This window comes from Balaenoptera acutorostrata, chromosome 13, assembly GCF_949987535.1.
Source record: "Balaenoptera acutorostrata chromosome 13, mBalAcu1.1, whole genome shotgun sequence".
Taxonomy (NCBI): domain Eukaryota; kingdom Metazoa; phylum Chordata; class Mammalia; order Artiodactyla; family Balaenopteridae; genus Balaenoptera; species Balaenoptera acutorostrata.
In genome coordinates this window covers 67,360,171-67,387,856 of record NC_080076.1, presented here as the reverse complement: position 1 = coordinate 67,387,856, position 27,686 = coordinate 67,360,171, and the positions used below count along the sequence as shown (strand labels likewise).

General features: G+C 60.2%; 1 protein-coding gene across 8 annotated transcripts in view; it reads right to left on the bottom strand.

Annotated features, from left to right (window-relative positions):
• CABIN1 (calcineurin binding protein 1) overlaps positions 1-27,686 on the bottom strand; it is a 101,510-nt gene that overhangs the window by 32,833 nt on the left and 40,991 nt on the right. For 7 of the 8 annotated variants that reach the window (XR_009005013.1, XM_057526250.1, XM_007196313.2 and 4 more), the window contains 5 exons: positions 25,451-25,602; positions 23,782-23,960; positions 13,849-14,031; positions 12,334-12,665; positions 5,476-5,589 (listed from right to left, as the gene is read on the bottom strand). Coding sequence is in view for 7 of the 8 variants with exons in the window: in XM_057526250.1 (XP_057382233.1) it covers positions 5,476-5,589; positions 12,334-12,665; positions 13,849-14,031; positions 23,782-23,960; positions 25,451-25,602 (960 nt within the window). In the remaining variant the exon portion in view is untranslated. The remainder of the gene's footprint in view (positions 1-5,475; positions 5,590-12,333; positions 12,666-13,848; positions 14,032-23,781; positions 23,961-25,450; positions 25,603-27,686) is intronic. The other variant, XM_007196316.2, reaches the window with a different exon arrangement.

Below are 27,686 nucleotides of genomic sequence, written 5' to 3'. Positions count from 1 at the left end.
GATCAGTGAGACGGATTCCTGCCAAGAAGCCCAGGGTGCCAGGGGCTTTAGAGACCTTCTCTCCTTCCCCCAGCTCTGGCAGGTAGCTGTCCGGCAGCTGGCTGCCCAACCAGGGGGCCCTTCCTCCCACATCAGGGCCCTCAGCGAGCCATCAGGCTCCAGGGCACAAACACTTAACGAAACAAAGACGACTCCTGATGACTATCTCCCATCAGTTTAAGCAACTCGGAGTCAGGACAAACAGAGCCACAGGGTATGTGGTGGCTGCAGAGGAGAGTGCACCAGAGCCCAGGCAAAGGCACAGGCCTGGGCGTGGGAAGGTGCTCCAGTTTCCCCGGTCACCCCACAGGTGGGCCAAAATGAAAGTCTCCTTCGGTTCTAAGTGCCCGGAGGGGCAGGGCAGTGGCCGGCGGGAAGGCACCTGGCCCAGCTCGGCAGAGCCGTCAGGCGTGCGTGGGAGCACTGGGTAAGGAGCGCTTGTCCTGGAGCTCCTGGCACCGGGGAGAAGCAGCCCTCCTGTACCAGTGAAGAACTGAAGCCGCCGATCCACGGGGGAGAGGGCAGGTAGAGGCACCCCGAGACAGCCAGACAGTGGCGTCTGCAGCAGTGACAAGAAGGAACACAGCTGCATCCACGGGAACTGACAGTCGAGCCAGGACACACAGAAGGGGGCCCAGGTGGTAGATGGGGACGGCGACATCCACATCTCAGGCTGCTCCACTCGAGCCAAGGCAGGCCCTTCCACCCTCCAGCCAGGTTCCTTCTGGTCCCCAGCACTGCCCTCTTGAAGCACCACCGGATCCGCAGACAAGCCCCAGGGCCTGGAGCAGGCTGACTTCCTGTCCTAAGGGTGAGTTGTGTGATTGGCCAAGAGTGTGCCGAGGGCTCCTATCCACCTGTCATGACCATCCTGCCAATGAGCAACCCCATGCCCTGTGTGGGCTGAGTCAGGGGTGAGTGGCTGGGAGCCAAACCTGCTGGGGCCTAAAGTCTGTGCTTTTCTCAGTGACGATGCGGCCCTGGGACCTGCCCTGGGGGCTGCCAGCCACCGCCAGGCGCGGGCTGCTTTCCTGAGCCGAGGGCTGCTTTCCTGAGCCGAGGGCGGACCTCTTCATGGGGCGGGAGCAGCCGTGGAGGAGGCCCCGCAGGCCAGCACTCCCCCTCCACTCCCTCAAACTCAGGCCACAGCCGTGGACGCCTGCACAGCCTGGGAAGCAGGAACAGTGCCGGCCAGGCCCTCGCTCCCTTTGCTTCTTTCACGGTGGCTGGAAACTGGGTTGAAACAAGAAAAAAAACCCTGCTTGCTAAAATCAGCAAACATTTTGGGGAAGGAGGGAGAGCCATCTCTGGCTTGGTTACTATGGGAACGTTTCCGAATCAACTACCAGCGGGAGACAAGTTTGCCCTGGACAGAGCAGCCTGGCTCCAGCCCCCACGGGCCCCCCACCCAGGGGTGCACACACCTGCCCAGGAAGCCGTGGAACCTTCCAGGCACTCAGAGACAAGCCTGTGGCCTCTGCTTTCCTGGTCTCCTCTGCCCAGGGACGGACAGCCCATCCCTGCAGCCCCCTCAGGGCTGGCACTGGCTCAGGAGGGCTCCCACCCCCAGGCCCAGCCCCACTTTGGTGCCTCCCACCCAGGCCTCTGTGTCCTCCCTGGGGTCCCAGCTCCCTGCACGGTCGTCCTGAGGAGGCACCGCTGAGTCATGTGGCCACACGCCTTCTGCCCGCCCCTCCCCAGGGCCCAGGCCAAGCCGTGCCAGGGCGGGGAGGGCCGCAGGACTTCAACCAGCAATGTCCAACAACTCCCAGCTCTGTTCTAGCAAAGGCCAGACCGTTCTGCCTGTCGGGAGAGGGCGGGGTGTGGGGCCCTTGGGTGGGGCTGCGGCCACCCCGGACTCAAGCCCGGGGCCAGGATCCAGCCTGCCCGGCACATGGCCCACAGACGGGATTTTCCACGGCAGAGAAGGGGTGGGTGGGAGCCAGTGCCTCAGTCAAGTCGTTGGGGCGGGGGGGGTGATGGAGATGCGCCAAGTTCGTTGCTCTCCCTCAGATGCTCGTCCTACCGCATGGCTGGGTCGCTATGCGCCAGGTCTCTGCTGCAGGGTCCAGGCCACCGGTCCCCTGTGCACCCAGCCCTCTGCCCAGCCCCTCATGCTCCCCAAGAAGCCCCAGCCGGCACAGCCTCAGCCCCGGCCTCCCTCTGGCACCCTCCCTGGCCAAGCAGCACCCACTACCCGTGGGAGCCCTGCCTCCAGCCAACCGGACTCCTTGAGGGTCCTGCTCTCTCCCTGTGCCCCACAGCAGGCTACAGAGGCCCACACGACCGGGCAAGCATGAAGGGGCAAGCCCGCGAGTGTCCCGCGGCAGGGCCCACGGCAGCTGGAGCTGGCCATACCAGGAGGACATGCTTGGAGACGGGCTGTCAGGGAGACGGTCCACAGACCCGCAGCGAGCGCCTCCTCGGGACCCAGAGGACACACAGCCACGGGCGGCCTGCACCCCTTACAGGGAATGTCCCCAAGACTTAGTGTCGGCGAAAAAGCGCAAGTTACCAAAAAGCACCCCCCCATACACATATACACACAGGCAAATTTTTTAAAGCAGAATGACAAACTTGTCTGATGTGGTACACATACACTTGAGAAAAGGGAGTAGCCGGCCGCTCACAGAGGTACCTCTAAGGAGGGCAGGATGCCTGGGGTGGGAGACCAGGGGTGTGGGCTCTGCTGTGCGTCTCAACGGTTTGCAATGACGATGTGGCCCAATGACAATGCGGCTCACATGATTTTCAGAAATCGCCAGTAAAAAGTTAAGAGGCAAGTCTCCTAGCCCAGGCCCTGAGGATGAGGGCGCTGCCCAGGGTGGTGGGGGCTTGGATGGCCCTGCCCTTGCCTCCCCACACCTGCTCACAGGGCCAGTCCCTGCCCCACCCCCGCCCCCACCCCAGGCCTGGGCAGTAACCCCAGCGCTGGAAGGGAGAAGAGCCAGCCTGCTCGTCCTGACCCCCAGCCCAGCTGTCAGCCCAGCCCATTGGCTAGGGCAGCAGTCAGCCGAGGGCTGCCTTAAACACTCCTCGTAAACAAGGCAGGTGGCATCCCTCCTGCTAAGATCTGTCCCACAAACGTGTGCAGGGCCAGCGCTCCCTGAGGCGCTGGGAGCCAGCTGCGGCTGGAAGACACGTCCACCCCGAGGGTCCAGCCGCAGCAATGGCAAGGCCAGAGTGGGTGGTTCAGCAGGGGCCGTGCTGTCACCAGCCAGCCGGAGTGCCTGTCCCTTGGGTGCTGCATAAAAGGGGGTGCCAGCACCTGTCTGCCCTCTGCCCAGAGGTTAACCTTTCACTGCGATGCACAGAGAAACAAAAGCTGACCCAGAAGAGGCAAAACCGTGCAAAACGTCCCGTTCAGCCTGTGGGGCTCATTTCTGGAAGGCTCTGGAAACCACGGGAGGAGCTGCGGGAAGCAGACATCTGAGGGGCTGGCCTCCTAAACTCTGCTTTTAGGAAGGCTGGTGCCTGACCCGGAAGGAAGAAAGGGGGGTTGGGTCCCTCCTTGCAACATTACTGCACAGCCTTTAAGGGCAAAGCACTACCGGTGGGGGGGGGGGGGGGGGGGGCGGGGCGGAGGGAAACTTTCCCCGAGCACCAACCATGCACCAGCTCCCAAGTGAGGCCACTTCCCCTTATCTAACTGGGTCTTCAGTCACTCTTCAGGCCCACGTGTAAGGAGAGCAAGCAGGAGTTCAGGGGAACCAAGCCACCCGCCTGGCTCTCACTCTGGTTCAGCAACTGCAGAAGAAAGTTTTGCAGAACACTGAAGAAGGGCCCCTTTCATTAATATAGAAACAGTTCTTGTAAATCAATAACAAAAGGACCAATAATCCAATAGGAAAATGAACATGAGTAGAAACTACACAGAAAAAATTAAAACTGCTTACATGAAATCACAGTCCCACTCACAAAGAACACAAGTGTTTTTCACCCACTGAAAAGCACACATGAAACCATTCAGTAATAGAGAAAGTCAGTAAGTCCAGGGTTGGGGAGGAGCTGGATCGGAGGGTAGCATCTGCTAAAACTTCAAGGCCCCACAAACTCCTTGCCCCGGAAATTGTCTCTCAGAGTGTATTCTAGGAGTGGACCCCCCACGCGTGTGCAAAGACGTATACACCAGCATTGTCTGCAACAGTGGAAGACTGGAAACAACCTAAATGCCCATCAATAGGGGTGGTTAGTAAACCTTGGACATCCACATGGGAGGACCAGGCAGCTATTAAAAAGAACAGCAAGTTCAAAAACACCCTCTAAGACACACGCTTAAGTGAAGGAAAACCAGGGGCAGGAGCACGTGCACTTTGCCCTTGTGTGCGTCTCCGGGCGCAGGCTCCAAAGCGGGCAGGACGAGGGACAGTGGCTGTGGCCTGGGCATCTGGGTGGGAGGGAGCATCTCTTTCACAGCAAATCCCTTGGTACCATGCAGATTGATTACGGGTTACATCTACCACTTGTCTATAAAATACCCATAGGGAGAGGGCTGGCAGGAGCAGGGCTCCCAGGCTTGGAGCCCCTGCCCAGTCCCTGCTCAAGCCTGGGAGAGGAGAAAAGCCATGAATCCAGACACCCACCACCCAGCCGGCTCTCAGCAGGGACCTCACTCTGCCCATACGGCTCAAGAACCAGCCTCTGCCACATCCCTCCAGACCCAAGACCTGCCCCCCTCGGCTCCTGTCCAGGCCAATCCTGCCCTTCGGTTTCTCTAGGTGTGACGGGGAAGCAAGGAAAATACAGAAGAAACCAAAGCTCAGAGGATCCATGTGACATGCCAAAGCCACCCAGCTGAGGACAGGTGAGGAGGATGGGGGAGGACCCGTAGGTGGAGCAGAGTGAGGGGCCGGTGGTCTCTGTGCAGGGCAGAGCAAATGCGGGAGGCCCAGGCCAGGCGGGTTGGCAAGGAGGGGCGGATGTGGGCTCTACGGGGCCTCGGGGATGGGCCATGTCTTTCCTGAGGGTGGGTCTCTACTTCACATGGAACATCAGAGCTGGAAGGGCACTGAAGACCCAGCACTGGCCACACTCGTTTTTTTTCAGCAGCAGACCAGCCTCCAATCAGAATCTCCAGGTGCCCAGGACCCCAAAGGGGCACGTGGGGCTGCTCCAGGGGAAGCAGGGCACGGGCCTGGAGCCCCTCTCACCACTGCCCACCGCGGCCCCAGAGAACCACCGAGCTCGTCGAGGCCTCTCCCCACAGCTGGCAAACCGGTGCCCGGAGGGGGCAGCGACCTGCCAGAAGTCGTTCGGCAAGCAGGGCCTCACTCCCGAGTCTGGCGCACTCTCAACTGTGCCACCCAGCCTGCCCTCTGAGGCTGCTGCCATCCCGCGTCCTGGGAACGCCCACGCCGGGGTCCATTCCCACACCTTCCTTCCGTGAAAAGCGCTGGCAGCCAGCAGCCGCGGAAATCAACAAGGCAAACTACTCACGTTGAAGAAATTGGTCTTGTTCCTCTCGCAGAAGAGCCCCTGTGCCGGCATGTGCTGCAGCTGTTGCCACGGGATACCGCTACCTAGCAACACGTCACGGGCCCACTGGAGGTTCTGGGGAAGCAAGAAGTAGGTTGCAAGTGAGTGTGTGGGCAACTCTGGGCGCCCACGGGGAAGGGAGGCGGTCCCCTCCTTCCAGGCTGCGTGGGCAAAGCAGCAGCTCCTGCAGACATCCATCCCGCAGTGCCCGGCGGCCCCGGCTGCCGGCTTTGATCATCTGGCTGTGGGGTGCGTTTCAGGAACTGGTTTCCTGCCTAATACAGCTGACCTAGGAGACCGTGGCCTCAGACTGCCTGAGGAGGGCACAGACAGGGACGCCTCACCCTGACAACTTCGCAAGCTGCTGCACGGACCCAGCACCCCACCTTCTGCCAGGGGATGCCCCCACCGGCCCAAACACTCAAGCCTGACTTGTCAGGCCGGCAGCTGCCGCCGTGAGCCTGGGAGAGCTGGGGCTCTGCAGGACGCCGGGGATGCGTGCTTGTTGGGGCGGGGGGCGGGGTGCTCTGTCCAGTGCTCAGGCTGCTGCTCTCTGGGCAGTGGTGCCTCTTGGTGGAACCCAGGGCAGGGTGAGAAGCCAGGCCTTCTCTGGGGCCTTCTCATGGACTGGAGAGCAGGCCTTCCCAGCAGAGCACAGACAGCGTGGGCCCAACTGCGGGCCTGTCAGCCTCGCACAGACTCGGCAGTCAGCAGGCCCCGGGCAGCCCCCAGGTGGGCCAGACGGAACTGACCAACGGCTCAGGAGACCTTATCAGGTTCACATCCGAGGCCCTGGATGGAGCTGACGGGGACAAGGAGACCCGTGGGGAACGGACAGGCACCAGGCCGGCGGGGGCACCTGACCCGCCTGCATACCTGCAGCTTCGCAGTGGGGTGGGGCGACGTGTGCCACCCAGGCAGAGCACGTCACTGTGACCCTCACCACGTGGAACTGCCAAGGAGAGTGGCCTCCAGCGCTGCCTGAGGTCCAGAGCCAGTAAGGGCGGGGCAGAGCCTGCATTTGGCCCAGGCCGGGACCCCAAGGCCGGGATCTTCCCTGGGCCCCACGGGGGTGGGGTGGGGTGGGGTTCATGTCGCAGACCTGCCTCGGCCTCTGCCTTGTGCTCAGCACCGTGCTCCCCCAGGGACGCAGGCGGCCCCCTCTCAGGCCTCATGTGACCTGGCCCCACTCACTGGGCTGGAGCCCCTCACCGGCTCAAGGGCGGGGGTCCTGGTGAGGGGCTCTCCTCTGCTTGAAGGCACCCCTCCCTCAGAGCAGGCCCGGCCCATCCCCCCTTCTGAACTCCAAACCCACGTGCCGCCCCACTCACCCCCACAGCCCTCAAACAGCCTCGTCCACCGCCCCGCTGTCTGTCAGCCCCGAGGGCAGGGACAGACTGACCTCTTCACTGATGGCTCCTCAGGGTCTAGATCAGTAGGGGGTCCATAGAAAGGCTGGGACAGATATTTGGGGAAAGAATCAAAGGAAGGGGACTTCCTTAGTGGCGCAGTGGTTAAGAATCCACCTGCCAAAAAAAAAAAAAAAAGAATCCACCTGCCAATGCAGGGGACACGGGTTTGATCCCTGGTCCAGGAAGATCCCACATGCCGTGGAGCAACTAAGCCCGTGCACCACAACTACTGAACCTGCGCTCTAGAGCGCGTGAGCCACAACTACTGAGCCCGTGTGCCACAACTACTGAAGCCTGCACGCCTAGAGCCCGTGCTCCACAACAAGGGAAGCCACGGCAATGAGAAGCCCGTGCACTGCAATGAAGAGTAGCCCCCACTAGCTGCAACTAGAGAAAGCCCGCGCGCAGCAACTAAGACCTGCCGCAGCCAAAAAAAAAAAAAAAAAAAAAAGAATCAAAGGAAGATGGGCAGAGTTTGAGCTTGAAGGAAATGCAGCCCATCAAGCCAAGGGGACAGGCTAAGGCCCAGAGGCAAGAAGGAGACTGAAACACACACTGGGGAGGGGGGAGCCCAGGGCACTGGAGGGGGCGGGGGAGCCCAGGGCACTGGAGGGTGCAGAGCAGCTGCCCACCCAGGGCTCAGCACACCGGGGAGCCTAGGAAAGGACTGCTTGAGCACTCAGGAGCCGGGGAGGCCAGAGCATGAGCTTTTTCTGTGGAAAACACCCCCGCTGGTCCCCCGGACAGGCATTCAGAGGTCCGGTCTGCTCGCAGAGCTACACGCAGGTGTGGGGTGGTGCACATGGATCTTTGTGGAAGTGCCTGGCAGCCTCGGAGAGCCGGACCGCCTCTCTGGACCTCCACTGCCCACTTGGAGGGTGGCAGTGGCCATCAGGCCACACCTAGCGTCAATTTGAGAACCCCAGGAATGAAGACAGGAAAGCAACTGTGTACACACACGGTGCCTCGGGGAGAGCTCCCTGCCCTTCCCACACCTTCTCCCAGGAGCTGGCCCTGCCACCGCCCGTTCCGCCCTCCCACTGCTGAGCGCTGAAGGGAGGCAGCACTGGGAGGTAGGAGGCTGGGGTGGGGGTGAGGCCAGAGAGATTCTCTCCCAAGTTCCCTCCCTGAGGGGTTGCCAAGGGTTGGCCACCAAAGGGCAAACACTCCAGGGGCACTGCGGCTGACCCCGGCCTGCACTGCCCACCCGGTCCAGGCCCCTGTCTCCTTCATTAACAGCTCTTCAGATCAGCGGTTGGATGGTGCCGTTGAGACCTGGTGGGCTCCCACGGCCACCCCACTGGCTCTCCCCACAGCCGCCCGAGTCACACACGGCCACACACGTCCCCCCTCCCCCCAGGCTTGCGACGCTTTAACCTCACTCAGAATGACGCCCCACAACTCCTCCCCACCTAACCGGCCCTCCTGAGCTCTGCCGCCTCCTGGCCCTCCCCTCCTGCCTGGCTAATCACACGGGCTGCGGGCTGAGCCCCATCCAGGGCATGCGTGTCGGCTGTGTGTCCACCTGGAGGCCTCTCCCCGATAGCTCCTCGCTGTGCCCTCGCCTGTCGGGTCTTTGCTTAGAGAGGCCTCCTGGGCGCCCTGCCCAAACGGCCACACTCCTGCGCCCATTCCTACCCACTTCCTCTCGCCCCACTCTCCTCCCCCGGGAGCCTGCTGCGGAATGCGTGAGCGCCCTGGAGGGCACGCCAAGCACAGGCACTCCTGCCATGTGGTGGCCGTGGGACGACGTGGTGATGGGTTCACCCCTCTTTCCAAACGTGAACAACAGTATCTGTGATGCACACGGCCGGCAGAGGGCTTGACCTAGTCAAACAGATGGGCTCCACACCATGGAGAGAGGCCCATCTGTCTCACTGACTCTGGCCCCAAAGGCACAGCACTCTTCACACCACATGGCACAGACTTTGAAGTGCATAACCAAGGTTCCTAAGCTGAGAAAAACATCGAGTTCTCACTTTATAAACCACACGAGTAAAGCCTGACAAGAACCCGGCTGGGGTCTGCGTGGAGAGGCTGGGGTCTGCGTGGAGAGGCTGGGGGGTGGGGGGCATTTTATGTGCCCAGAGGGGAGCAGGGCTGCAGGCAGGTGGGCAGCTCTGTGCTGTGGCCACCTGCCCTTGTGATGCCAGGTCCTGGCCCCGATCACTCACACGTGCCTACAGAAGGGCACACAGCCTGTGCAGGAGGGTCAGTCCCTTCACACCTGCCCACTCCTCAGAGGCTCTGAGGGTCCCACACATGAGCTGGTGGCCCAGGGGGTAGAGGACCGCCCAGAGCAGAGCACAAGCTGACAATGAGTCGGTCAGGGCTTCCCCAGAGATCTCGTGGTGGGCACAGCTCTGCCAACCCTCCTGGAGGGGGCAGCCCTAACCAAACAAGTCCTAAACAGACACAGGCCTGGGCCCTAGCCCACTGCAGCAGGGCGAAGGGGCATCTCAGGTCACTTGGAACTGCATTTCCCTGATGGGTTACGGTGTGGAGCATCTTTTCTTGTGCTGTTTGTATGTCTTCTTTGGAGAAATGTCTATTCAGACCCTTCGCCCATTTTTATTTATTTATTTAAATTTATTTATTTATTTATTTATTTATTTTTGGCTGTGTTAGGTCTTCATTGCTGTGCGCAGGCTTCTCTAGTTGCGGCGAGCGGGGGCTACTCTTCGTTGCAGAGCATGGGCTCTAGGCGCGCGAACTTCAGTGGTTGTGGCACGTGGACTCAGTAGGTGTGGCTCACAGGCTCTGGAACGCAAGCTCAGTAGTTGTGGCGCACAGGCTTAGTTGCTCTGCGGCATGTGGGATCTTCCCAGACCAGGGATCGAACCCGTGTCCCCTGCATTGGCTGGTGGATTCTTAACCACTGCACCACCAGGGAAGTCCCGCCCACTTTAAAATTGGGTTGCCTTTTAATTAACAAGTTGTAAGAGTTCTTTATATATTCTAGATACAAGTCCCTTATCAGATATGTGACTTGCAAATATTTCTCCCATTCTGTGGATCATCTTTTCACTTTGATAGTGTCCTTAGAAGCACAAAGGACCCACCGGGGCCTCTCTGCTCCAGGCAGCCACTGAGCCATGAGATGGCAACAGGGAGATGCCACTGCCAAGCCCACAGGCGGATTTGATGAAGAAACAGGCTGCTGTTGAGCCCACACGGCAGGAAGCGTTTGTTACCCAACAGCTGCGTGGGAAGTGGTCGCTGCTGCTCAGTGACTGATTCTGCTAAGAGCTCTGGCCACGCCCCCAGGACTGCGGGCTGCCTCGACAGGTTCCCGCGCTCAGCCCTTGAGGCAGTGAGGTGTTCACAAACTGCTCCGCAAAGCCTCTGGATGAAGCAAATGGCAGCCCACGGAGCCCCCTGGGCACGGCCAGGCCCGGGTGCACATTGGGGGCTCTCCATGGCCGATGCAGGAGAAAGGGGGGCTCACGCATTGAGACAGCGCTCCCTCTGGGAGAACCACGCAGTGAATCTGGGCACACAGTGACCGAGGAGATGCAGAAACGGGGTGTGACGCCTGAGGAGCAGACAACCTGGGCAGCCTCGTCTCCTCCACCCAGTCCAGCCACCCTACCCCACCCCATGGCCGCCACAGACCATCACAGGGGACCTAGACGACCTGGGGGAATTCGAGGAAAGAGCAAACAGCCAACTGTGAGCATGGACACACTCACGACGTTGGGGGGCAGTGGAGTGACAGGGCCTGGGCTCCCAGAGCCAGGCTCCCTGACTTCAAGCAGAGGACACGACCCCCGATGGTCAACGGTGTGAGTGCTCAAGAGCTGAGAGAAGAGACACACGCAGCGTACTCTCTGTTATACTGGCAAAACTATGAATAGCCCCCCTCCAATTTTTCTTTAATTTTGACATAAATACTGTTTTTCACTTTTAAAAAGCCCACTCAGCAAGGGAACAGGTTGTGGAGCCCTTTATGGGCACAGCTCCTGTGCTCAGATTAAAGCCATTTAAAGGGGAGGCGGGTGTGGGCGCCGCAGGCCTCCGTGGGGCCCACATCGCAGCCCAGCTCTCCCTCGCCCAACCCTGACTTCCGCCGCCCTTCCCTAAGAGGCGTCTTGCACCCTACATCCCGCCTCAGCAACTGCTTCTGGAGAAGGGGAGCATCAGCCACAGGGCCCCCACAGACTGTTCAAGTGGGAGTTTTATTAAAATCCAGGTCTGCCTGGGTCTAGAAGGCCTGGGCACCGGAGGTCAGGTGCACTGCTGAGTGCAGGCCAGGCAGCGATGGGCGGCTGGGAAAGCCTGACGCCCTGCAGCTGAGACGGAGCCCCTGCCGAGGTGCCCCCACCAGGCCTGCCAACTGCTCTACCTGCTCTGCTCCACCTGCTCTGCTCCATGAAAACCAACCAAGCCACGTGAGCACACCAGCCGGTCCCCACAGAACCCCATCCAGGACCTTCCCGTCACAACCAGCGCCAGGGTCCATCTCAGGTCAACTGCCCTCCCTAGTTCTTCAAACGTCCCACAGAGAAGCCAGCCAGGGGCCAGCAGCTTCTGGCTGCTGAGCTCAGGTCTTACTGAGCAGACAAAAGCAGAGACCACAGCCTGACCCCCGAGGCCGCCCCACCAACCGCTCACCTGTCTGGGCACTGCCCTCCCCTCCCCTCCCCTCCAGCCACCATGTCCCCACTGGACCCGCAGCCACCCTAGGGGTCTCAGCAGAAGGGTACCTTCCCAGAGCGCAGCGGCACCCCAGCCTGTGTGCACCCCACTGTCTTCCCTGTAGGGTTTGTCATGATGGGACTTGCTTTATCTGCTCATTTGCATAATTTTGATTCCCGCCCCCCCCCCCCCCCCAGCCCCAACGTAGCTCTGTGGGAGCTGTCTCCCAGTGCCTCCAGGGCAAGTGTGGTGAGTGAAAGAACGCAGATAGGCCCCACTCCCCCCACAAACGCTAAGCACCAGCAGGAGAGGCCTGGCTGGGAAGCGCTGGGAGCCCCTACATCATCTGCCCTCCAAGCTGGAGGAGGCTGCCAGCGCCAAAGCCCACGTGCGGAGCCGGTTTCAAAGGCCGGCAGCTGCGTGGAGAGGTGAGCCCAGGGCAGGGTGACGGCCAGGAGGTCCACGCAAGATGCAGCCTTGGGGACCGGGGCGGGGAGGGGCTCTAAGGCCACGGGGGAGGGAGCCGGCAGCGAGGCCCTCACAGGCAGGAGCTGACGAGCCTGTCAGCCCCCATCCCTCACCCCAAAGCCAGAATCTGAGCATGTGGTCCTGCCGGGGGAGCAGCCCCATGCCTGCCCCTGTCACCTGGAAGGCTGGACCCCTCCAGCCCACCTGCCTCTTGGCCCTCCGCCCATCCCTCCCGCCACTGCCGCCAGAAACCTCTACCAGCTCCGATGTGTCAACCCCTCTCCCTCAGCCTCGTGCTCACCTGGTGGGTCTTGCTGTAGGTGTAGAGGAAGGCCAGGCGGTAGAGGCTCTTGTAGTGCTGAGGGAAGCGGCTGAGGCACAGGCGGAGCGAGGCGATGCACTGCTCTGTGAGGAACTGGCGCTGCTCCTCCGCGCCAGCCGGCAGCCCCTGGGGGAAGGCAGCTGGCTCCCCCAGTGGGTCCCCTCTCTTCCTCCCATCCCACGGGGCAGGCACAGAAGTTGGGGGCTTGGCAGGGGTGCCAGCGGAGGCCGGGGGGTCGGCAGCAGGCTTCTGGCTGCCTTGTTCTGTGGCCCGGAAGCCTTCCGTGCTCTCCGAGGACTCCTCGGCTTTTCCTGAATTGAGAACAAGGAAAAGAAAGTCACCTCGGCTTTAGGCCCTCTCCCCGTGGCAGTCCACCACCAGCGACAGGGGCACCTTGGTGAGCGATCAGCATAGCTGGGTCCACACTCTTGCTGGATGGGAGCTGGACCCAGGCGACTCAGGGGCAGGAGGCGCGGGCCCTTGCTGCCTCTGCACCCCAAGCCCCCAGCTGAGGTCTCCATGGCTTCCAGTCTCCTCCCTGATGAAACAGGATATCTCAGCTGGCACGCAGCTGAGATGGGGGCTCCGAGCTGGGCTCAGGGTGCCCCTGTGGGTGGTGGCACAGGGCTGCCCGCCTCCAGGCCGTGCACGTGAATGGGGAAGCAGCCCGAAGAGGGCAGGCGTGGCCACCACCACCACCGAGGGCAGCACTGGCTCCACGCTCAGCGCCCCCACCCCGCCTGCCCCTCCAGCCCACCAAAGAGGCAGCGTGGGGTAGTGGATAAGGCTGCAGACTGACTCTCTCTGGACCTCAGGTTCTTCTCCAGTAAAAGGGAACAGCCAGTGCTTTTCCCTGGGGAGGCTGGGAGGCCTGGCTGCTGTTGTTGCTACTGTTCACCAAGTGGCTGTGTGCCCCGGCCCAGCCAGAGTGGGAAAGCTTTCAGAACCCATGGCCGGCTGACCAGCCACGGCCTCAGCACAGTGCCAGGGCCGCCGGCCTGCCTGCAACCTCCCAGCAAGCCCGGGAGTGGGCTCTGCCCACTGACTTCCACAGCGGGACCTGGGGGCCCCACAGGAGCTAGGCAGACTCCAGGGCCAGATCAGGGCCTGCCCCAAGAAAGGAGGGGTTCAGGCTAAAAAGAAAGCACATTTGTGACATACAGTACCCAAAGGCTTTTTGGCTCTCCCACACGGGGCCACAGTGGGGTCCTAACAACAAGGACAGCGTCACCAAAGCCCACTGCATACCAGGAGCTTGCGTGCACCTGCCTGAGACGCCGTGTTTGACCCCACAACCCAGGAGCAGGCCTGGGATCACACTCATCCTACATGGGAAACAGCGGGGCCCAGAGAGGTGAGTGGCTCAGCCAACCGAGGTCCCCGGGCAGCAGCGGAGGCGCGAGGGCAGAGGCCAGGACGCACGTTGTCCAGCGCTGCCCAGGCTCCCAGCACACCCCAGCAGTCCTGCCCACACGCTGAGTCAGGTCTCCGTACCTCTCTCCTCTGCGGCCCCCTGAAGGTCTTTCCCGGGCGGTCCTACTTGGGAACTGGGAGCGGGCGGCCTCTTCTCTGTGTAGGGCTTCTGGGAACCCTCCAGGGAGCTGGCAGGCTCACTGAAGAGGTCCTGCGTCGAGCTGGAGTCCGAGAGCGCCACGGCCGTGCTCTCCTGGCTGCGCTCTGGGGAGAGAAGGACAGAGGTGGCAGTGTGAACCCTGGCACCTGGGGAACAGAGGGGCCTCCCACGGAGCCTCTCGGCCAGAGGCCTGGCCACTGCCCCGTGCACAGCCACTCTGACACTGCCTGGCCCACCTGTCCTGGAGGCCACCGAGCCACTCACCAGAGGCACCAATTTCCTGGGGTTTCCCCCAAGAGCGATGTTCTGGTAAGTGTTTGACAATTGACTCTCAGGAGGGGAAAGCCTTCGTTTGTAGCATTTACTGATTTCTGTGGTGTAAATACTCCCACCATGGCCAATTTCGAGCTACCAACGTGATGTATCTGAATGCAGGGTTGGGAAGAGACGCACAGTAGTGATTATACACCACTGCACAGTATTCCTACTGCAACAGGCACACATAACTGCGATGGGGAAGAACTCAGCCAACACTTTTACCCAGTCTCCAAAGGCCACGTGTGGTGGGTCTGCAGTGACAGTACAGATCACTGGGACTTGCAGACCCCAGGTTGGGGGTGCCCCCTGGGCACCTCTCCACGGCCTCCCAGCTGCTCCTGAGGAAGATGGGGGTGGGGCAGGAGAGATTGGGGGACATCTTCCCAGGGCGCAGGCTGCTGTGAGAAGGGTGTGAAGCCCTGGCTGGACCTTTCTCCCCAACAGAGCAAGCCAAAGCCAACAAGGGAGGGGCAGCAAGCCCAGTGTTAGCCCTGTCGCCTCCAGGGCACAGGTGAAGACCCACAGGAAACACCTGCAGGGAATCGCCCAGGGCCTGAACACTCCCACCAAGACACAGGGACCCGGCCGGCCAGGTCTGAGGCTGCACCCAGACAACAGAGGACCAGCCAAGCCCCCAGCCCGGGCTGGCAGGCACAGACTCACAGCCAAGCACTCTGCCACAGGAAGAGGGGCGAGGACATGGAGAGACCCACCTGAGGGGCACACAGAGAGCCTGAAGCAAGCAGAAGGTGGAAACAGATGCTGAGAAAACCTTCCAGCAAACCACCCCACCCTGAGCACAAGGCAGCATTGGGGGAACTGGAGGCCACCAGTTTGCATAGGGGTAGGGTGCACCAAGGGAACCACAGCAACAGCAAGACCCAACCCTGCTCAGCTTCCACCTCGTCAGCCTCACTTCCCCACCGGACGCCTGGGAGCTTAAGAGTGAAGCCCATTCCAGGCATGAATATCAGTTATTTCAATCTCTTCTGTCCTACACACGCTATCTCAAGTTCAATATAAAAAGTATAAGACACACACACACGCAAAAGCAGAAAAGAACATTGTCAAGAGACAAAAAGATCAACAGAACTGGGCTCAGAGGTGACCCTCCCCTCTCTTTTTTGTATTTACTTTCTCTAAACTATTACTAACTCCTGACGAAAGCGAAACCAGCAGCCATGCATCATGGACTGGCAGCATGTGTAAGAATGAAATGAACGAGAGCAGCAGCCTGAGGGAAGGGAGGTTCACGCTGCACGTGAAGCAGGATCACGTCCTCCAAGGGCAGACTGTGATCACCTGAAGATGTATTTTCTTAACCCTAATGCAGGCACTACATTATTTTAAAAAAATAATTATAAATAAACCAATAGTAGAGATAAAAGGCAACCACTAAAAAATAGCACTTAGTTTTTGTCTTTAACTTTGTGTACTAGAAGGTGAAGCTCACTAGTCACGTGACCTTGAATAAGTGAGGCCCTTTCCCCACCTCTGAGTTGCAGCCACGTATCATCTCAGGGGAGCTGGTGCCATGGGGGCTTCTGGGGTCTGGCCCTCAACCCTTGCTCAGCTGCTGGAGAGCCTGGATGCCCAGTAGGCAGTGCCCTGGGGCCACCAGCAGGACAGCATGAGCTGCTTAGCAGGCAAACTCACAACAGAATGGGAAACTGTTCTGGCAAAGTTGAGAGCCTGGACTCTGGGAGACACCAGCCGCCTGAGTCCAGGTCCTGTTCTGTCACTTACTGGGTCGGACAGCCTAGGCAGTTGCCATAATTTCTTTACACTTGTTTCCTGACGTGTAGAACTGTCATAATACATGTGCCCACTTCATGGGATTGTTATGAGGATTAAAGTGCTTGATACACTGTGAACGTTCACGAAATGTCAGCTCAACTATCACCAGTATGACCTCAGAGAACCCGGACCATCTCATCTCTAATGTCTCAGACGTGACACACAAGGGTTTAGTCCTAAAGGCCACAATGGACACAGGGCCTGTCTACAGGGTGCTGACCACTCCTTACACTGACCAGGCAGCACCATCCCAGGTGGGCCGGGCAGCACACAGGACACCAAGAAACAGGCCTGTACTTCCAATGGCAGCTCTGCGGCTCCACCTCTCCACCCACGTCTGACTGCTGACCAGGCTTTGGGGACAGTGACCTTTCAGGCAGCTCCATAGCTGCCTCTGCATGTCCACTGCCCGGTAAGTGCAGGGCATCAGCATCTCACTTCGTGGGGGCAGGGACCTGCTCGGCGAGGGGCTCTCCCCTGACTGCAAGGCAAACCCCAAGCTCCATAAGCCCCAAATGGGGGTGACAGGCAGTGTGAAGGCATCGCTTCTCCAGGGCTGGCAGCCGACCCTCTGGGCTCTGGGAGCCCCAGATCTGCACTCCAATCCCAGAGCTGCCACTTGGGCTGCTGGAGGCCTCCATGTCACGGTCTTTAACATGTTTGTCACTGCCCCCCCCCCGCCTCTGCCCCCGACACACACACAGGATTGCCACAGGGCCTGCTTGGTTCCTGGCACACTGGAGTGACGCCCACCAACCCACCCGGCCCTCAGCCCCTTCCAGGGCGCTTTTTTAGAACCTGTCCACACAGAACCTGCTCACACTAATACATACGTGAGGCAGGGTTATAAATATGTCACTCTTACTGTTAATCACCGGAGAGGTTCACTTCCACGCCCCTGGGCCGCCGCAGCCCTTCCTCTGAACCTTAGAGGGACGTGCATCTGTCGACCTGCTTTCTCAGCCCGGGCACCCCCACCACCACCTCCAGGGGGACCCACAGCCAGGGCAAGCGAACAGAGCTGGGGGCACAGAGGGAAAGGGGCCCAGCCTGGTGATACAAGCCCCTGTCCCACCGGGGCTTTCTTTATGTGGGTTTGACTCAGTTCACATCCCTTGAACATTCTCAGGATTTCCAGGCCAGCCTGAAAGAGCTCTTTGGTTACAAGATGCACGTTCCCTGCTGTGTTTTCTCCATTTGCTCTGGCAGGAAGACTAGGAACGGCCACAGCCAGCTAGTCCATTAGCTCAGCTATATGAAAGCTCAAGGAAAAAGACGCGTGCTTGTGTGATCAAAACTGCAGCAACTCTGGCTGTTGAGCCCTGAAAAGATCACCAATTTTCTGCCGACCAGAAAACAACAGGTTTCTAAGAACTGTAAACTTGGGTGGAATCAATATTTTGAGAAATCTTTCAACCGGGCAAAACCTGCCCCAGTTGGGCCCTGATGACCGCCAGGAAGGGACTTGTCCACCGAGAGTAGGGCTGGGGTGTGGGATGGGTGCCCTCCTGCAGGCCAAGGAGACTGGACAGACCCCCAAGAGAAGAGACACCAGAAACCCGCCCCACCCACCCCCAGAGAGGCAGCAGTGGAGCCAGGACCCTGATGCTCAGAGTGGGGAGAAGGGACTTCCCTGGTGGCGCAGTGGTTAAGAATCCGCCTGCCGGGCTTCCCTGGTGGTGCAGTGGTTGAGAATCTGCCTGCTAATGCAGGGGACACGGGTTCGAGCCCTGGTCTGGGAAGATCCCACATGCCACGGAGCAGCTGGGCCCGTGAGCCACAATTGCTGAGCCTGCGCGTCTGGAGCCTGTGCCCCGCGACGGGAGGGGCCGCGATAGAGAAAGGCCCGCGCACCGCGATGAAGGGCGGTCCCCGCACCGCGATGAAGAGTGGCCCCCGCTTGCCGCAACTGGAGAAAGCCCTCGCACGAACCGAAGACCCAACACAGCCAAAAATAAATAAATAAATAAATAAATAAATAAGAAAATCCTTTAAAAAAAAAAAAAAAAAAAGAATCCGCCTGCCAATGCAGGGGACATGGGCTCAATCCCTGGTCAGGAAAGATCCCACACGCCACGGAGCAACTAAGCCCGCGAGCCACAACTACTGAAGCCCGTGCGCTCTAGGGCCCACGTGCCGCAACTACGGAGCCCATGTGCTGCAACTATTGAGGCCTGCGAGCCTAGAGCCCGTGCTCCGCAACAAGAGAAGCCACTGCAATGAGAAGCCCACGCACTGCAACGAAGAGTAGCCCCCGCTCGCTGCAACTAGAGAAAGCCCACGCGTAGCAACAAAGACCCAACATGGCCAAAAATAAATTTAAAAAAAAAATTAAAAAAAAAAAATTTAAGGAATGGGGAGGGGACTTCCCTGGTGGTGCAGTGGTTAAGAATCCGCCTGCCAATGCAAGGGACACGGGTTCAAGCCCTGCTCCGGGAAGATCCTACATGCCAAGGAGCAACTAAGCTCCTGTGCCACAACTACTGAGCCTGCACTCTAGAGCCCATGAGCCACAACCACTGAAGCCTGCGCGCCTAGAGCCCGTGCTCCGCAACAAGAAGCCACCGCAACGAGAAGCCCACGCACTGCAACGAAGAGTAGCCCCCGCTTGCCACAACTAGAGAAAGCCCACACACAGCAACGAAGACCCAATGCAGCCAAATAAATTAATTAATTAATTTTAAAAAAAAGGAAGAATGGGGAGAAGACCTGGCCTCACGGCATGCCCCTTGCCCTGAGCCCTCACCATGCACCACCCTGCTCCCAGAGCCGGCAAGGCACTGACCAGGGAGGCCTCGGGCAGCTCTGTTTTCCTAACAGCAGGCGGGTGGGCAGCTGCCTCTTGACCCCGATACCAGGGGAGGCAGAGCAGGTCAGGTGACAGCAGCACCCCACAGCTACCTGGAGGGGTTCCCAGGAAGGCTCTTCCAACAGAGGATGACTGGGAACCTGCCTTTCTCAGAGCCAGAGAGACACCGTAACCACGCCACTCCCTTGTGGCCTTCGGGCCCTGCTGCTTCCCAAGCTCTCTCCCTCAAGGTCTCTCTTCCACCCACCCAGTGACCTCAGTGTCCAAATGCCACAGGACTCTCCAACCTCTGTGTCTTTGCTCCCATGGCCCCTCACCCGAAATGGCCCTGCAGCTCTCTCTGGAGGCCCACCTCCTCCAGGAAGTCCTCCCGATCCACCAAACCCCAGAGCCAGCTCATGGCACTCCCTCATGACACCAAGCACTGCCCCAGGGACACAGACCCAACTGAGATCTCATCTCGGCTCTCCCCACGGCGCCCTCTCCTAGGCCCAGCACAGAGCAGACGCTAACAGATGCCATGACCAGCTATGGTCCAAAGACGTTTTTAAAAGGTGAGAATGAGGGAGAAGAGGACAGAGAAGGTGACGGGCTCTGCCCTCTGCCAGCCTCCCTCCTTGGCCCGACACCAGTCCCACCCTCTGGGGACTTGCAGGACTACCTGGGCTCCATGAGGCGAAGGTCTATGTGCAGGACAAGCCCAGCGTAGGCTTGTCCCCTCGGCCAGGCCGAGGACACTACGGCTGCAGAGCGCACGGTGAGCATTTTTACACCCTTGTCCTTGTAAAGAACACTTTGTATCTTATAGTCTGTTGCCTTTGCTACCTTTTTAAGCAAGAAAGAATAAAGCAACGGAAACACAGACTGAGCTGCCTGCCAGACAGGCGGGCGGGCGGGCAGGGCAGGGAGGCCACTGCTGCGTGTGCGTCTGGCCAGAACCGGGACGATGGGCCGGGGCAGAAGCCAAGCACATCAAACACACACTCTCCAAACCACAGGACAGCAATACGGAGGTGCTCCCGGCCACCGGGAAGCAGGGAGCCGGACTGAGGGTCAGCATGCGGTCAGCTCGGTCCCTGAAGCGAGCTGTGACAGCACAAGCAGAGGACAGCCTGGAGAACAGTGGTCAGGGTTAGGGGCAGCACGGGCAATATTGGTGGAGGCAGCATGGGCGAGTGGGCAAGGACGAGCACAGATGGGACACGACACAGACGGTGACGGTGACGGCATGGCAGGTGAGGATGGATGGTCGTGAGGGGGCTTGGCACAGGCACGCCGGGCTGCCCCGAAGGCCCACACGGCCCACACCTACCCCTGGGGCTCAGGGCAGCCACAATTCACACTGTAAAGGGGGCCACACGGGCACCCTGCACCCACCCCAGCCCCTGTGGCTCCCGCTCGCCTGACCCCGGCTTGCCCTCCCCTCTCCGACAGTGACCTCCAACACACCCCTCAGATCTTAGCTAAGCTTCCTCCTCAGGAAGGCTTCCCACCCACCAAGAGACCAGGACAGGTCTCTATGGGACCCTCTGCTGTTCACGGATTCACACCTGCTCCTGTACCAAGCACCCGCAGCAGGGCAGGGCCCAGGGCTGTGCCATGTACCTGGCACAGGGCTGCAGGATGGGCGGGGCCTTGGGCAGGCTGGAGAGCCCCACCCTGAGGCCCCCTCTGGCTCTGGCTCTGACATTCTAAGGTGCTGTGGAGCACGACAGCCAGACAGTGAGGGTCCTGGCCAGTCCAAGCCAGGGCCCAGGCTGTTCTGTAAGTGTCCCGCTCTCTGGGCCCTGCCACCAGGGAATTTCCAACAGGGAGACGCACAGATCCAGCGCCTTCCAGGCTGCGGGGACCTCCCCAGTGTGGCCTCCCCACTGGTCCAGGGCGGGTGGGGGAGGACACTGAGACCCCAGGTGCCCTTGGCTCCACCCCAACTAGCCCCGCAGCCTCCTGCCCTCAGCTCACTCCCTCACGGGGGACAGGACACACGGCCAAGCCCGCCGGGCGACCGTGAGGACGGGTACCCGCTACCACTCCCAGGACCCAGCCTGGAGCCCCACACGGAGTGAGCACGCACGGCTTCGTGGTGGGGCCCCCACGCACACACATGCACATATATGCACACACACGCACATATACGCACACACGCGCACATATACGCACACACGCGCACACTGCACACCGCACGTGGGGAGGAGCACAGAGCTTGTTTGGGAACCTCATCACGCTGTGGTCGAGCCTGTGTGAGCGGCGATCTCTGGAAGCCCCCTGAAGGTCCCAACACACTCCAACGTGGAAGATTTCAGCGCTGCCGGAGAATCCCAAGATGGATGGAAGGGAGAGGTGAGGCAGGCGGGGCTGCCGGGAGCGGAGGTCCTGCTCTGTCTGTCTCCGTCCCTCTCGGCCCAGCCAGGGCCCTTCAGGTCAGCCGTGGGCGCCTCTAGCCGCCCGAGGGCCAGTTCCAAGAACTTCTCCTCAGGGCCGCGGACGGGCTGCAGGAAGCTCCCCACCCTGGTGTGGGGGGCACAAGCGTGCAGGTGGGGCCGGTTCAGAGAGCACCCCGGGGCCTCCTATGCTAAGTAATTACTAAGACAATGAATAACTGTCAAGCTCCCTACATAGGCCGCAGCCATCTTCCTAAATCTCTCCTCAATCTCTCTCCAGGTCAGACTGAGCCCGGCTGGCTCCTGGTGGTGAAGCAGAGGCGTCCTCAAGTGCAGCGCGGCCCTGAGGCTGGGTCTCCTCACCACACCCCAGGGAGGGCCTGGCACTCGGCTGCCCGTCCAGCGGGCGGCAAGATAGCCTGATGGGCCCTGTGGTGCAGGGGACCAGGGCCCCTCGGGGGCCGACTTCAGAGGATGCCACCTGCCCCTCTTCTGAGGCCACGCCACAGCTGGAGGGTCAGGGCGCAAAGCCAGGGTGACTGACCCCACACCTGAGCTCCCCCGGCTGAGCAGCGGCGCCCGGGGCCCCTGCCAGCTCCGACGACAGGGGTGCCTGCGTCTAGGAGGCGGCTGTGACCCGCAGGCACCCTCGCTTAACACCCACAAGGAGAACGTCACCCCCGTCCCACGGGTGCGGAAGCTGTGGCTCAGAGAAGTGAAGTCCTTGCCGAGGGCAGAGCTGGTGGCGGGAGCAAGGTGGCTCTGCCCTGGCCGCCCCGTCTGACCTCGAGCAGGGCCCCAGCCTCTGCACACTCATCTGCACCAGGGCTGGGCGCAGGCGCTGTCCTCCTCGCCAGGCAGGGGCTCCATGCCGGCCCCCGACCTCCTGTAGCAGGAGACCCCAGGCTGGTCACGGGAGGTAGGAGCTGAGGTGGCTGGTGCAGACCATGGAGGCTCCAGCACGTCCCCCGGTATCGGCAGCCTGCTGCTTCTGCCCTAGCCAGGGTCTTGCCCGGCAGCCAGCAAGGCTGCCCTAGGGCCACTCCAATGTTCCAAGACCACGGCTAGCTCAGGGCCCCAAACATTCTCGTGCTGTGGACGCCGCTTTCTCTCCGAGGTGAGGGCTGAGAGTTCTAACAGCACCGTAGATAGGCCTGGCCAGCGCAGGGCTTCCCGGCACAACCAGCTGGGGCTGGCCACAGCGAGCCATGGGATCTCAAAGGCTCCACGTCATTAACAAGAATCACTTTGCATAAAAAGTTTTTACAACCATTCAAAAACGTACAACCACTGAAATAATATCTGAGCGTATTTGCGTGGCTCCCTCTACAAGCTTCCAGAACCAGGCGCCCAGGACATGTTACACCGGCACCTGTCCCCAGTGCTCTGCTCCCCACGGCTCCACGCACACACAGGCGTGCCAGCGTGGGACACCCTGAGAGACATTCCTCCCTCCTGAGACCGGCCTGGTGCTAATTCCTCCAGGAGGTACCTGGCAGAATGGAATTCCCAAGCAAGGACTTATTTCCAGTGTTTTCTCAATATTCTCAAGAGTAAAAGGAGAGAACAGGGTTTAACTTGAGGTGAGTGAGACCTGGAAGGTCCCTGCTTCAGGAATGTCTGCGGTATCACAGCGGGAAGATCAGGCCAGTCAGCTCCTGGATCTATGCTCCCTGCTCTGGGGTGGGCAGGGAGGTGACAGAGACACACAGCACACGCTCAGACCCGCACGCGCTCAGACCACAGCCCCTCCACACACACCACAGGACACCCTGAACCCCGGAGGGGACACCGCCAGCGTCCTCTCCTCTTGGGTCACAAACCACACCCCGAGGAGTCTAGTTTGCCACCTTGCCCCCCTCCACCAGCTCTGCCCTGGCCCTGCTCCCAAGCCCTGCTCTCCAGGAGCCGTGCACTGGGTCCTGCCGAGCTGAGTGACGTGGGAGTGAGGGCCTGGGTGGCCTTCAGCACTGTCACTGCCCCCAGGGTTCCACTTAGTGGTCCCCAAGGCCCACCAGTTGGCCCGGTGCTGTGCAGGTGAGGGGAACATGAAGAGACTGAGCTGCGAGGCTGGCATGCAAGCCTCCGGTGTTAGTAAGGATGTGGGTGACCGACCACCACCTGCCCGTCCCATGTGGGGAGCCAGCTGACCCCACCACCAACCCGTCTGGATTCCCGGGGTGACAGACTCAGAGTCATGGCCCTCCCCAATCATCAGAAGGATGTGCCGTAATAACGCGGGGGCCACTCGGGGCTGCCTGCAGACGCCAGCGGCCTCCCAACCGCCCTTTCACGTCCCCAGCTCACAGGTAGGAAATGCAGGCTCGCAAAGGCCCCCAGGTGGGCGGGGGCAGGTGGCGACCCTGAGCATGTCTGGGGAGCACAGGATCACCGTGAGTCCATGAGGTTAATGAACAGCCGCAACATTGCCCGTGTCACCCCAGACCCGGCACCCCCCTCAGCAAAACAAAGCGGCTCATCCCCGAAGCACCCGCCCCCGTGATTGGCGTGCCGCCCTGGGCTGGCAGGAGGGAGAACAGGGACTGTACCGTCCGGCGTCGCCTGCTGGTGGGGTTTTTTACATTTGACGTAATCGTGGTCAATCGGAGTGGCTGTGTAAGGTGGGGATGTCAGACCTGGGCCAGAGGAGGAGGGGAGGGAGGCTCCGGGGCCCGGCAGTGTCCCAGCTGAAGAGTGGGAGTCCTCGTCCACCAGGCAGGCCTTCTCCCTGTGGACCAGAGGGTCGGGGCGCAGGTCAGAACCTCCGCGGCCCACTGAAATGGGGCATGTGCCGGTCTGGATGGTGCCCTTCCCAGGGCAGGGGCCCCTGTTCCCAGCGCCTCTGGTGACACCCGTCCCCTCCCGTGTCCAGGGGTTGAAGGGGTGGCCCCACAGGCCCCAGCCGGGAGCTGCCCACCCCTCACGGCTGCGCTTGCCGTCAGCTCACGTCTCACGCCTGGGAGACCCCTCCTCAGAAGCACCCGCCCAGCGCCCCTCCAGGCCACGTCAGCGCCCTTCGTGTGACGCCCGCGGCCTGACACAATTCATCCCAATCAGTGTGTGGACAGAGAAAACATCTGGATTTACTGCGCGCTCACACGTGTACAAAGGTATATGCTGCAACAATGTTGAGAAAAAAGTTAAAAACACCTGAAACGTGCAAGGAAATGGCTATAGAGAGCAGGGCGCACCTGTGCTCTGCAATAACACGCACCCGGACAAGTGGGCACCATCTACGGAGTGGGTCCCAGACTCGCTGTTGGGAAAAAGCAAACTCTGCAACACCTCCAGGAGCTTGTTTTTATAAAATAAAAGAACCCCTATAACTGGATGTTTACGTGGAAGTGTGCGCAAATGCACAGAACATGATTTGGGAAACTCAACCGTGAACAGACACTAACTCTGGGGGTGAGAAAGGATTTGTCACGTTTTAGTCCATACATTTATACATTACCAGAATTTTCTATAACTAGTATGTATTTGTGTATTATTTGTATAAGTTTTAAGGCAAAAAAAAATTACAATCCCAAAAAGGCCATATCACTGTGCCTTGGGGGCCCTGTATGACTACAGTCTCTGGGCACACCGTCTCCACCTGGTGACCCGCCGCACATGTGCCCACCTGTCCCATAGCTGACAGCCCCGGGTGCAGGTCTCTCTGGCACTGGGCAGAGCCTGCACGGTGCCCAGCCAGGCAAGGGCCCAGAGATGGGGCAAGCTGAGCCAAACCTCCAGGACGCGGATGCCAGGGTGACCCGCAATCAAGGGGAGGCCCGGGGGTCTGGCCCAGGCCTGCCAAGGGAACCCCATGAGGGCCCCAGCACCACGAGCTCTCCGGTGCTGCGAGAGGAGCCCCCGCCTCTCACACCCTCCCGGCCTCTCGGGAGAAGGGGCAGCAGCCCTCAGAGGGCCCCACCCCAGGGAGAGGCCCTGGCAGAGGGTGCCAGGGTAGGAGGCTGCCGCGTGCAGCATCCACACAGGCAGAGCTGTGCCGGGAGGGGGAGTCGGCTCCTCCAGGGACCGTCCAAGGACGAGGAGGTGATGGTCACGCACATGCAGCCTGTCTGTCTCAGGTTCAACAGCAGGGCCTCGGCCCAGCCACTGGGAGCCTCGGGCCTGACCTGACTCTGCAGGCTCCGGGAGACTCAGCAGACCCCTCCGTACCCCAATGCCCACCGCCCAGCTGCTGCCCAACCGCCGGGAGCATGTGCTACTCACTTTTCTGAGGCTTTGGGCGCGTTCTTCTCCTCGCCCCTGGCGAAGGGCCCTTCTGCAGCCTCCTTCATGAAGCTGACCAGTACCTCCGCACTGACCCCCGAGTCGGGCCTCCCCAGGACCTTCAGGATGGATGCGTGGAGCCGGAAGTACACCTGGGACAAGGACGCGGGTGTGAGCAGCCCTCCCAGCTGCTGAGGTGCACTGCCCACCCCCCCCCACCCCACCAGCTGTTAATCCAGCACAGCCCCCCACCCAGCACCCGTGCCCCCTCCTGGTACCGCGGAGAGTGGACAGCTCCTGCACACACGTCTCCCCGGCACCATGGGCCTCCTGAGGCCACAAGTAGTGGGACTTCTGTCTGTGTCCCCGCCCCGGAGCCGCCCTGCGGACAGAGGCAGGCAGGCAGTGCTGCAGCAGTCAGGCCTAGGCCTTCCCTCCTTTCCTCCGTCCTCACCACACTCGTCCGTTCACAAGCATGAGGCCAGCGGCCCAGGTCCCCAGCCAGGAGAGCTCAGGGCACTTTACTGCCCCCAGGAAGTGTCACACACCACAGGTGACCAGGCCTGACCTTCCCACCCAGGTGTGGGTGCCACTTGGCTCCCACGGACAGCACAGTGGGCGACACGAAGGCTGCTGTGGCCACAGGCCCCAATTAACCAGCCTCTCCTCACCCAGAGGCAGTTCTAGACAGACACCAGCCAGGACCCACCCAGGTGAGATGCCTGGTGGTCCAGCCCAGGCCACACTCTCAAGCGGGCACCCCGGACAGAGGAGCCCACACGCAGAGCCCCTCCACCTCCAGCCAACCCGTGGGCCCCAGAGAAACTGGCCCAGAAAGTCCATTTTAAGATGCGGGGCACCCATATGTGCCCAGGTGGCCAAACTCGAGGGAGAGCCAAGTGTTCCACTGGCAAAGGTCATCCAAGCAGCAGGTAAAGTATTTTGAATGAAGGCTCAACAACAGAGGGGAATTATCACCAGGGCAAGGTTAAATTCTTAAAGAGGAATGCCATTTTTAAAGCAAGATAGACACATGGTCCAGCTGAGCGCCTGCCCCCTGAGAGCCCGGGTGGTGTGCTGGGAGGGTGGCCTCAGCCCCTCATCCGGAAGGCCCTGGGCCCTGAAGGGCCAGCATCCTGCCTGCTCACTGGTTCTATCAGACAGCAGCAGAGGCCAAAAGTCCAAGGAAAATACATGCAGGAAAAAGAGAGCAGTCGTTCTCCCGAGAGTGAGAGAGCCCAGGCTGAGTGTGCTGACTGCCCTCCCGCAGCGGCCTCAGGGCACGCCAGCCACTCCTCTGGGCGGCAGCCTTCTCATGCCCCAAGCGGGAGTCCCTCCAAGGACGGGCTCCTGAGCCGAGTGCAAAGCATGAAAGAAATGCGATGAGGAAGGACATGGGGCCTGGGCTGTGCGGACACCTACCAGGATGCTGCCGGGGAAGCACTAGACAGGAAGTTTCCTTCCACGCTCCACAAGGAACCCCCAGAGGTGGCCCAACATTGCTATACACCACTCAGCATGGAGCACTTTAAAAAGGCGAACTTTTTAAAACGAGACTTCTTTGTTTGCTCACAAGGCTCACAGATCACCACAAGGCTCCAGGCACAGGGCATCGTTGATCTAATGTTACGTGACCTTGGGAAGGGCTCGGAGGAGTGCTCCCTGGGACACCCCTGGTGGCCTAGTGGTTAGGACTCAGTGCTTTCACTGCTGTGGCCTGGGTTCAATCCCTGGTTGGGGAACTGAGATCGCAAGCCCCACAGCAAGGCCAAAAAAAAAAAGTGCTCCCTGATACACACACGAAGCCACGCCCAGCCTGCACCCTTCACAGAGGGAGTGGAGGAGAGGCCACACCCATGAAGAAGGGGCTGGGTGCTCAGCCAGGCGAGGGGGCATGAGAACATGAAGGAAGCCTCAGCTCCTTCCACTACATCTAGTCCAATGAGAAAAACAAATGAAAGATGGTAAGAAAATGTTACTGTGTGTCTACATGTTAATAGGAAACACGCCTAGAAAAATAAGGACATGGCCAAACTGTTAAAGTGGATTATTGCGGATGAGGAACTAGGATCAGTGGGGACTTTAACTTTTCAGTTTAAACACTTCTGAATTATTTGATTATTACATTTTTCTTAACCATTAACATGTATTAATTTAATAAACGGAAAAAAACCCTCTAAATGCAAAAAAGGCATACGCAAGCAGATTTTGCCCCAAATTTCAAGCACCTTTCTGG